Source organism: Myotis davidii, unplaced genomic scaffold, assembly GCF_000327345.1.
Source record: "Myotis davidii unplaced genomic scaffold, ASM32734v1 scaffold42, whole genome shotgun sequence".
NCBI lineage: Eukaryota > Metazoa > Chordata > Mammalia > Chiroptera > Vespertilionidae > Myotis > Myotis davidii.
Window position 1 is genome coordinate 1,029,932 of NW_006294243.1, and position 11,477 is coordinate 1,041,408.

Below are 11,477 nucleotides of genomic sequence, written 5' to 3' on the forward strand. Positions count from 1 at the left end.
CTGTAAATAAGAAGAATACTAAGATAAGCAGTGACTATAACCAGAAGGAGGAATACAAATTCAAGTGTCTTGACAGAGATGGATTGGGAATCATAACTGCTTATTTGATGAATACATATTACAGACTTCCCACAGAACTGAGAACTTAGTCCTTGGAAATGTAAGATGTTATGTAACCAACCAATGTTCTTCTTGATAGTACATGGTGAATACATTTAATAACTTGGAAAGGCTAAAAATAAGAAAACTTTAATGAATTAGCTGACTTTAATAGTTTGTTATATCAATAATAGAGCCTATCAGCATATTTTTTGCTAGGAGAGTAATAAATACAGTGCCTATTTCTTTTAGAATACTGGGAATAGGCAACCCTAGTAATCATTTAACCTGGGATGCAGGAACAAGAGCCCAAAATTATAGCTATATGTGAGCATGATTGTCTATACTATAGTATTATAACTAGGATAGTTTTAAGTGAAGTATAGTATATATGCAAAAACTCTACGGTTCAGTGTTTTTTCTGTAATATGCATGACTGAATAGAGAAGACATTTGGGCAGATATCAAATTTCAGTATAGAGTGAGTAAATAAGGTAATGTTTTAGTAACTGTTGTTACAATTTTCTTGGCATTATTTTAAATTTGGCTTTCAAATTCATCTCCTCTTTTATTCATTGACTTACACAGCACATCTTTATTAGGGTCTTACTATGTTCTAGGTAGAAGGACTATGTCAGTGCACAGGAGAGTCTAAGGCTCTACACTCATGGAGCTTATTAGAGAAAGAGACAGGTAACAAATATGCAGTGGAACCCAAGGGAATTAGGGTAATAATAGATGTTCTCTCTAAGACCATGATATTTGACCATATATCTGAAGGAAGAAAGAGTGCTCTGCACCACATGAATATCCAGGGGAAGATTATGTGAGGCAGAGGGAACATCCAGTGCGAAGGCCCCAGGTAAAGACTGCAAAGTAAAATGCTGGTGGGTGTGGAATGCAATGAAAAGTGAGGGGCAGAAACAAGAATCTTTAGAGTTGTTTATGTCAGTTTACCAGAGTAGCACAGGCAAGCACACTGTGCTCTTTGGCTTCCGTTTCTCCGTCTCCCACTAATTATTTCCCTAACACTTGGGATAATGCATTTCTATAAGGAAGATCTGGGATAAATATGAATTGAATGATTAAGTGACTGACTTAGATAAACCAAGTTCATACCATGTACCCCAGATTAGAAAACAAAAGTGTCCTCAATGGAGAATTTATTAGCAATACCTTGTATGAAATCATTGATTACAGTTTTGTTATTGGTAAAATAAGGGAGTTGAATTAAGTGAGTACTGAAATCTCTTCTCTGTAAAGTTCTGTGATTTCAGATATATTATTTACTTCCCATTTGTAATAGAACTTTGCCATTGTTGTTTCTAGTTGTGATTCCATTGTTTCTAGTTGTGATTCAGTCATTTTCAGATAAACCAAACATAACTATAGCACTGAATCAATTTATAGATTCACAAAATAAAGGTTTAGAAAATAATACCTTAAAAAGAGGTGTAATAAATTGAGACCCCATGTCCAGCAAAGAGAGTTATGGGGAGTTTTGGATTAATTGCCTAAGTCATACAGGTTTGGTTAATGCAGTCTTTGGGTTCTATTTGTTTTGGGTTTAAGTTTGAGCTTTCTTACTGTCTGGTTGCAATGTGATTTGGAATTAATTACTTAAAATCTCTCTGGGCTCAACTTTGCCTATATAATATGTGTTTATTGATATCCATTTCCTGGGGTTATAATAAATAGTTTTTAATAATGTGTGTGGAGAACTTGGCATAGGGCTTGATGCAAGGAGCTAACTGAAGGTCAGGTGCATTTTCTCTTTTTCTTGTGTCCACTTATTTTGCACATAAAACACCAACCTTGGGTCTTTATACAGAAACATTGTGTCTAGAAGTTTGCATTTCTGGCAAAAGCACAGTGTGTTGGACATAGTAGGTACTCAAGGCTATTGACAGTGTTGATGGTCATTGTGGTAATACTTTATGCAAGAGCTGCTGACCAGCTGCATTAAATTATAGGGTCTAATTTATGGCATGAAATTTTTGCAGTGCCACACAAGTGCTATAGTGCTACAAAGGAATTTAAAACTGAATTATGTTTGATTGCAGAATATATTACACAGTAAATCTTTTGACAAGAATAGAATGTCAGCTAATAATGGAATAATGGTTATACTTTGTGTATCTTGATGGTGTGAGGAAAGTCCTGTTTAGGTGTTTTGCAGCTGTTAGGCAAACAATTGACAAGAAATATTTGTATTTTGGCATGATATAATATCAATTCTCTCATATTTCACTACACATTCTAGCAGAGATTGAATAAGGCATCTCAGTTAAGAAAATCTAATGAATCCCATTGTCCCCTTATCCCCATCCAAATAGAAACATCAGCTTCAATATGTCTAGGTATTGATCTCAGTGCCCCAATAATATTACAGAAAGTGTGTGTGTGTGTGTGTGTGTGTGTGTGTGTGTGAAAGGGGAGATGTTAAGTTGAGTCACAGCAGCAAAACAAATCACTGATTTAAAAACCATGCTGAGCCTGGCCAGTGTGGCTCAGTGGTTGAGCATCGACCCATGAACCAGGATATCACAGTTCAATTCCCAGTCAGGGCACATGCCCGGATTGTGGGCTCAATCCCCAGTAGCAGGCGTGCAGGAGGCAGAAAATAGATGATTCTCTCTCATCATTGATGTTTCTATCTCTTTCTCCCTGAAAGCAATAAAAATAGATTTAAATAAGAAGAAGAAAATTATGCTGAGTAGTAACATATTTACTGACATCTTCTCTTACTATAGCAGCAAAGCAATTGTTGCTTGATTGATCTAGTAGAGTGTGCTTGGAGCAACTCATTCTGGCCGGAAAGACCTCTCTAAACGAGTAGTAACTTAAAACACCAAAAGGACGAGGGGGAGAAGGACTGATTTTCTGAGCCACTGAGACTGGGAAGGAGATGGTGGAGCCAGATCTCCAGGAGGCCCTGCTGGGACCGTCGCTGCTGGGACGTTTAGAGCAGGCACCTGGAAGAAAAGTGAGGTCTGAGGTGCCTCAGTGTCCTGCCTCCAAAGAATGTGGCATCTGCTGTTGCCTTTGAATCTCTTATTTTAGAGTCACAAGACCCATTTTGAGCTACTCTAGAACAAAGTAGATAGGGGGCAATGTTTGGAGATAATGGTAATGCCTAATTCTCGCCTGACAGAAAGCGTTGGAACACATGTCCTTTCACCTCTGACCCAACAATTTATTTTCATGGGAAGCAAGACAAGAGGATGGGAATTAAATTATAGGGAGGACTCTTTAGGTTGAAAATGCAGTAGCATTTTTTTTCACTGAGATTAATAAAAAGATAAATGCTACCTTTTAACATTGCTATTTTAAGTCAATATTTGTTCTAAGAATATGTTTTCTGAATGTTTTTAAGATAATTTGATAGTGGTCCTATAGCATTTTATTGTCCCATTTTCCCACTTTAATATAGTTCTTTTTCCAAAATTAAGTGATACAGTACTTAATTAAAAAAAATGTTGAATTTTCTCTTGCTTATATTGTTTGCCCTTAGATTTTTTTAAAAGAGACATTTAGAGTTAACGTAAAAAGTCTCCCAGCTACTATGAATTGAAAGAATCATTTGATGGCCCACGTTAAATTCTTCTGTATTTCTAATATATATTTTGTGTATAAGTCACACAGTGAAGTTACTGGGTATATTTTGGGTGGGTTGTAGTGGATAATGTATCACGTTTGTCATTTTGTTGTTTAGGAATAAGGGTGTGTGTGTGTGTGTGTGTGTGTGTGTGTGTGTGTGTGTAATATTTTTCAATCCCAAATGCAAGCTGAATCAATGTATATATTTTTTGTACGTGTCAGATTGTCAGTGTTAACATCATCCAACTGTCAAGTAACACTGATCCCACAGTCACCCTGGAGAGTTAACATTGTTCAGTCTGAATTGCCTCCACTAACCTGAAAAGTAATATATTGCATGGAAATAGCTCATACAGTTTCTCATATGCTTTTTCATCCAACAAATGTGGCTGTGATTAAGTTCTTGTGAGCAAAGACTCACGTAATGAAAAAAAATTTACATATATATGAAATAAGTACACTGATTCCCAGGCATGAAAAAAAGCATGTCATCTGTTTCTCTGTATCAAGATTTTTTCTTAACAATCAAGATAGCCAATAGTGGTTTTGAAGTTTAGACTTGTCCTTAAATATATTTTCTATTCGGTATCATTTCATTTACTTGTAAATTGTAACATTGTTTTTGAAATGGCTGCATATTATACTAATCTCAGGAGACATACCAACTGGGAAAATACTAAGTTGCTTCTAATTTTATTTTTCCCTAAGGCATTTTAAAGCTTTGTTCAGACTTTATGAAGTGCATTTTAAAAAATAGAGTTTCAGTTTCAATGACAATGTGTTCACTAATCACAATACAATACTTCCTAAATAGGACAACATTTTTGGTAAGGAATTTGTTCATTATTCACATTTGTACATGTATATCCAAAATGCTTAGGCATCTATAAAATAAAATTGGGCCCATGTACATCTAAATGAAAAGAAATAAAAGGAAAGCAGCCAGAGAAATGACATATACTCTCTGTACTTTGGATATTTTAATGGTGGCTTTTACTAAGGAACTCTGTATCTCTGGCACACACCCACGGGTTGGGTTCAGCAATGTTTATAATAGGATTTTAGCCTCACTAGGAGATGACGGTTATGAGTAGAATGAAGGATTTGGTACCAAAGATTGGATCTATGAGAGCAAAGTGGCAGATCGGTGGTGGCAAAGCTGCACTGTATGATGTAAGGAGCCTCTATAAACTCCTTGTATGGGTTTTAAACTTTACACATTGACAGCTTCCATTGTGGGTGTGAGAGAAATATTCCATAATGAGCCTCACTTAAGGCAAATTGAATTTTCTTCTCACAGCTTATGCAATTTTGTTTCTTGTCATTAGCAGCTATTTTTCATATGTCAAAGGAAGACCATTCTTAAATAAAATGTATATGCTCCAGTGCCAGGAAGTTTGATTTTAAGTACTATTTTCTGATGGATTGTGGTTGTGACAAAACAAATTCACTCAATGAGGAGTTTGCCAGGACTGTTTGAAGACTTGAAGAACGGCACCCACTTCTATCCTTTGCCTTTGGAAGACTGATATTTCCCAGGTTTCCCAAGGGAGGTGAGGTCCTCGGAGATTCGGTGGGGGAGAGACTTGATTGTGAGACAGGACTCTCTGACCGTCCATAGGATGGATGGAGTGAATGATGAACGCTCCGGGCAGACGGGAGAGAGTGGGAAAGTTTGCAGTGCTAATGCCACAGCCTTTAGGGAGGATAGAGAAAGGGAATTGTTGAATACCACAGCAATATCCTAATTATGTTAGTCAAGTTACAGATGTGGTGGTTGATTCCCATTATACAAGCTTTCCCTGAAGTTAAACAACCAAACAAACAAACTGGCCTGGAAATTTATGAAGTGAGAACATGGATATGTCAGATTTCTGAATGCTTTTATTTCAGAGTACTTCTTAGGACAGTGATGGCGAACCTATGACCCATTTTTTGGTTGATTTTTCTTTGTTAAATGGCATTTAAATATATAAATAAATATCAAAAATATAAGTCTGTGTTTTACTATGGTTGCAAATATCAAAGAATGTCTATATGTGACACGGCACCAGAGTTAAGTTAGGGTTTTTCAAAATGCTGACACGCCGAGCTCAAAAGGTTCGCCATCACTGTCTTAGGATGTTCTTTATTCAATGGAAAGATCTTGCAAGTTTTTTGTTTTGTTTTGTATGTGTGTGTGTGTGTGTGTGTGTGTGTGTGTACCTAGTATAAAAGTACTGTCTTACTTTACAAGCATGACTAATACTCTAAGCAACCTTATCTTAATCTATAGATAGAAATAATTTATAGGCCACTTTACAGAGTGATAGAAGTATGGAGTCAGAAGATATTTAGAATTTTCATTCAAGTGCCTCAGACTTTTGCAGAAGACTGAGCCACAGAGAGGTCAACAGATCCTTTTGGGGTCATAAAATGAGATAGGATTGCCCTAGTCAGTTTGGCTCAGTGGTTAGAGTGTCAGCCTATGGACTAAGGGGTCTTGGGTTCGATTCTGGTCAAGGGCACATACCTTGGTTGTAGGCTTGATCCTTGGCCCCAGGAGGGGCACATGCAGGAGGCAACCAATCCATGTGTCATTTTCACATCAACGTTTCTCTCTCTATCTCCCTACCTCCTTTCCACTCTCTCTAAAAATCAATGGGAAAAAAACTCTCCTCAGGTGAGAATTAACAACAACAAAAACAAATAAAAATGAGACAGGATAAGAACTGAGTGCTAGTTTTCTGACTGAGCTCTCTAGACTCCCAATCCAGTGCTCACTCATTCCCACACCATGGGCCACAGGCTCCCACTGGTGGTGTGAGTCTTCCTAAATGGAGATCTGACTGTATCACTCTCCAGTTTAAAACTTTTCAAAGCTCAGTGATCTTCTCAGGACAGCACCCATATTCAGTACATGGTTGGCAAGGTCATACCCACCTGTGCCCTTCTTGGATCCTTGTCTAAGTTTTTTCCACCTTTTGCCCACAGAACTCTTTTTAATCCTTCAAATGGCACTTCACATGTATAGGGTGTGTGTGTGTGTGTGTGTGTGTGTGATTTTTGGTCTTTTTTTCACATAATTTTTTATTTGCCTAAAACACTCTCCACTGCTTCTTCCCAAGGCTAGCCTTCCTCTTCCTTTCAATTTAGCTCTCTCTTTCCTAGGCTTCCGGGCCCTTGCTCTGTGCTTTCCTTTATGAGAGCACCTACCATGTCACATTGCATGTGCGATTTATTGTCTGTCCTCCATCAGTTTGTGATTAAAAATGACATCCCTTGACCATCTGTGTTTGGGACATAGTAGGTCTTCCATAAATATGTTACAAGGATTGAGTGGAGAAAGTGCATCGAAGCGGAGTCGGGAGAGGTTATCACTATGATTTCCCCTTCCCAACACCTTCTCAAATCCATCACTCCTGCTTAAATCTCTTGATTTCCACAGGAACTTCACCAAAATCTAATGTTCAGGTTCTAGTGACAAGTGTGCCCTCTTGTGGCACAGTTATGAAGACTGCTGGCCATCCAGGAGGCAGGCTACCTGTTTCAAAGCTCATTTTCCTACTGGCCAGCTGTGAAGTCTTGGCTTCTTACCTGCCTCGATTTCCACATGGATAAAACGGGAATAACAGTAACCACAAGATAACAATAACTACCTGAAGGGAGGATTCGTTAGGATCATCCATGGAAACTGTTGGGCATTTGGCCACCATCCTTAAGTGTTAGCTATTACTCTTATAGACTCTCAGAACTCCACAGGGAAAAAAAAATAAGCTTTCTGATGGAAAATGAGTGTCAGTGAGCATAATTAAATGCAACTTTGTTTCCATTTGTTTCTTTCAGCATTAAAATGTTTCGTTTGAATGAAAAGTATATTTGCATTTAAAGGAAGTTAGTAAGCATCGTCATTTCCAACCTTCTCGAACAAACTCTATGGCATACATTTTCTTTACCTAGGACTAAGGACCTAGGATCTTTGCTCAGACTTGGTGGCAGCAAGTCACTCAGGAGGAAATGAAGCTTTTCAATCCCAACTTGGAGACCTTAATGTAAATTGTGACTGAATAAATTGCACAGACGAGCGCGGGGGGACTCAACACGGTGAACCCTGCGGCTGACTTGGCCTGGGAGCTCAGAGGCTCACCTTGTCTCAGCCCACCTCTGTGTGGGGACTGAAGTGCATCCTGATTCGTCTGCTATAAAATATTGGACATGTGGAGGCAAGCCTCTCGCAGAATGGAATCTTATGTAAATAATTTATTTTTCTGTCTTCTCAGACAGCTCAGCTCTCGCAAGTCAGAGGAGCAGCTTCCCGACTTCCTTTTGGACCAGCTCTTACCAGCCCCCTGCACCCTGTTTGGGGGGAGTTCATCCTGATTTCCAGGTCACTGCACCCCCTGGCACCTTTACCACAGCCGACCCCAGTCCCTGGCCGGGACATGGCCTGCACCAGACTGGCCCAGCCCCTCCCCCTCCTGTGTCTGAGTCTTGGCACTACCCTTTGGCATCTCAGGTGAGCCCATCCTACAGCCACATGCATGATGTGTACCTGCGGCACCACCACCCCCACGCTCACATGCACCACCGGCACCACCACCATCACCATCACCACCACCACCCTTCTGCTGGCTCTGCCCTGGATTCATCCTACGGGCCCCTGCTGATGCCATCAGTGCGAGCAGCCAGGATTCCTGCTCCCCAGTGTGACATCACAAAGACAGATCCGACGACAGTCAGCACTGCTACCTCAGCGTGGGCCGGAGCCTTCCACGGAACTGTGGACATAGTGCCAAGTGCGGGGTTTGATACAGGTGAGCTGGGGGAACTCCCCCTTTTCATAAGAGAAAAAGGAAATAAATATTTAAAAGAGGGGATGCTATAAGTACCTTGAAATATTTTTTCTTATGTGTAAAGTTAAGCTTTGCCAATATGCTTATAGAACCTAACCATCTGCAATAATTCCTGCATCCCTGCAGAAACTGGTGTGAGTAATTCATGGAGTACAGTCTGAGGAAGCTAATGATCTGTTCCTTTGGACTGGAATCATTGGTACTTTATGTTTATAAAGTATTGAGCATATTCTCTAAATCTCCTCTCTGTGCTCTGTGCTATGTGAATGCCTAATAGAATCACAAATAGTATGTTTCAGTTATTTTTCTTTCTTTTCTTTTTTTGTTAGGTCTTTTTTATGGTTTATAAAACAAAACAAGTTGCCTCCTGGAATGTAGTCCATGGTCCACTCTTTGAAAAAGATTAGGGGATGTATTTTTTAAAACTGTATTTTTCTTCCCGTTTTTTGCCCTTTTGTTCCCCCCTTTCTTCTCCTCACTTCTCTCTCTCTCTCTCCAGACTTAATAAAACTACTATAAAGTTTATATTCAACAGATTTATAAAAAGTGGTAAGGGAAATATTTATTCCTAGAGTATTCAGCTCGTCTGGAATTCAGTGGTTCTGAAGGTCATGGTGTTAAATGTTTGAGCTTGGTTTTTGGACCAGACTGTCATATTAATAGTATTAATAGTTCTGAGTTCGCAAAATCATAGGCTTCAGAAGCTAAAAAAGACCCATCAAGTCAGTGATTACATCCCCAGAGTCTACATTCCAAAGCCACCCCCTTCACCTCCAGTCCCAGGTTCTTCCCCTGGAACATTTTGGGACACATTAGAACTTTCTTTCCAGAAGTTTAGAGAAAGTCACTGTTTCCTTGTTGTTGTTTTTTTCTGTAGTATGCAGGGTCTTTTACCTGAGTGCTGGTTCACAGAAGAGAACCCCCCAGAGGAATGGATGCCCAGCATCAAGTTGCATTCACTCTGACAGGAGTGGAATAATCTAATCTTGGCTCTTGCTTCTGCACTGAGCTTTCCAATGTTGGTCCGTGCTTGGCCCCATCTGGTTCAGCTTCCTATTGAGTCTCTGGTTCAAACTGCTTTCCTAAGAAACTGTCAGGGGACTTGGTTCTCTCTCTCTCTAGGAGAAAAGAATGTGGTGGAGCTAACAACAGGTTTCCCTTCTTTCTTAGCCACATACTAGCAGGATGAAGGCAACTCTTGAGTTGTTGGATGCCTGGCGCCTGATCTGAGTAGAGTTCCAGTTTGGTAGCTGCGATCCTGAGTTGCCAATTTCTGGAGGTTCTTTCCTATTGTCCTTCCGTGGTACCTGCATGGCCACACTTAATGCCTTTAGTAGGCAAAAAGGATGTTCTCTCCTTTCTTAGTCACTTTGGGCTGCTATAACAGAATACCATACTCTGCGTGGAGTAAAGAGCAAACATTTAGTTTTCATAGTTCTGGAAGCTGGAAAGTTCAAGGTCAAGGTTCTGGCACCTTCAGTGTCTGGTGAGGGCCCACTTTCTGGTTCACAGACTCTGTCTTCTCAATGTGTCCCCAGATGGCATAAGAGACAAGGGAGCTCTCTGAAATCTCTTATAAGGGCACTAATTCCATTCATGAGGGTTCTGCCCTCATGACCTAATCATCTACCAAAGCCCCCACCTCCTAATACTAGCACACTAATCATTAGGATTTAACCTATGAATTTTAGGGGGACAAAGACATTCAGTCCCAAACATCCCCTCTGTGCATTCTAGAGCATAAAAACTGAAAATGGTGTGATTGCTTGTTGCTCTCTGTTTCTAATTGTCTGTCACCTGTTACCTACTTTTGTAGCTGTCAACTTTGGGCTGTGAGAAGAATTGGGTAGCAGTCTTGCTATGGTTACATTTAACTGCATCGTAGTTGATTCTACAGGGATCTCTATTTAGTTCCGGAACATTTTTATCACCTCAACAAGAAATCCCATGTCTCAGGAGTCACTTCCAATTTCCCTCCTCCCATCCCATATGCCCTGGCAGCCACTAAACTACTTTCTTTCTTTGGACAGTTCATGTAAATAGAGTCATGCAATATGTGGCCTTTGATCTTCCTTCTGTCACTTAGCCTGTGTTTTCAAGATTCATCCATGTAGATGTATCAGAATTTTATTCGTTTTTAGGGGTGAATACTATGCCATTATATGAACATACATACCACATTGTTTATCTATTTATGAATTGGTTTGTTTCTATTTTTTTGGCTATTAAGAATAGTACCACAAGTCACCCTCATATACAAGTTTTGTTTTCAATTCTCTTGGGTATATACATAAGAAGAGAATTGTGCGGTTGAGATAACCTCACTTTTTAACTTGTATAATTCTATATTTCTTGACATTTCTTCAAAGACCATTTATTATATCTGCAATTAATTATAAAATTATTACACAATATAGCAATAGAGTTCTGAGGTTTTATAGGCAAAGTTCTTTCAAAAGAAAAGTGAAATGGTCTATTATTTTTCTGAAGGTTCTGATCTGAATTGAGAACAGTGAGGTGCCTTAGGCATAAAAGTTGAAGAAATACTCATTCTCAGGGTCCTGACTATATGTGCTTCCTTAAGTTTTGGGCCCAGGGTGCCTCACTTGCATCACCTGTGCCCTAGCTCTATTTCTTGTCATGCCTGATTTACTTGCACTTACTGCTCCCTTTTGTGAATAGATATTATATACCGACTAGAGGTCTGGTGCATGAAATTAGTGCACAGGTAGGGTCCCTAGGCCTGGCAGGCGATCAGGGCTAATTGGAGCCTTCCAGCTGCTGGCCAGGGCTTTCCATCCCCAGCTGCTGGCTGCAAACCAGGGCCTTCCTTTGTTCTGTGCTGTCCCCTGGTGGTCAGTTCATATTAGCTACACACACACACACACACACACACACACACACATACACACTAGAGGCCTGGTGCACAAAAATTTGTGCACTCGG

The 11,477-nt window shown here is 39.8% G+C and overlaps 1 protein-coding gene across 1 annotated transcript in view; it reads left to right on the forward strand.

Annotated features, from left to right (window-relative positions):
• The window catches only part of VGLL3 (vestigial like family member 3), a 42,490-nt gene that overhangs the window by 2,461 nt on the left and 28,552 nt on the right, over positions 1-11,477 (forward strand). Inside the window, exon 3 of the mRNA XM_006768266.2 lies at positions 7,959-8,492. Within this exon, the coding sequence (XP_006768329.1) occupies positions 7,959-8,492 (534 nt within the window). The remainder of the gene's footprint in view (positions 1-7,958; positions 8,493-11,477) is intronic.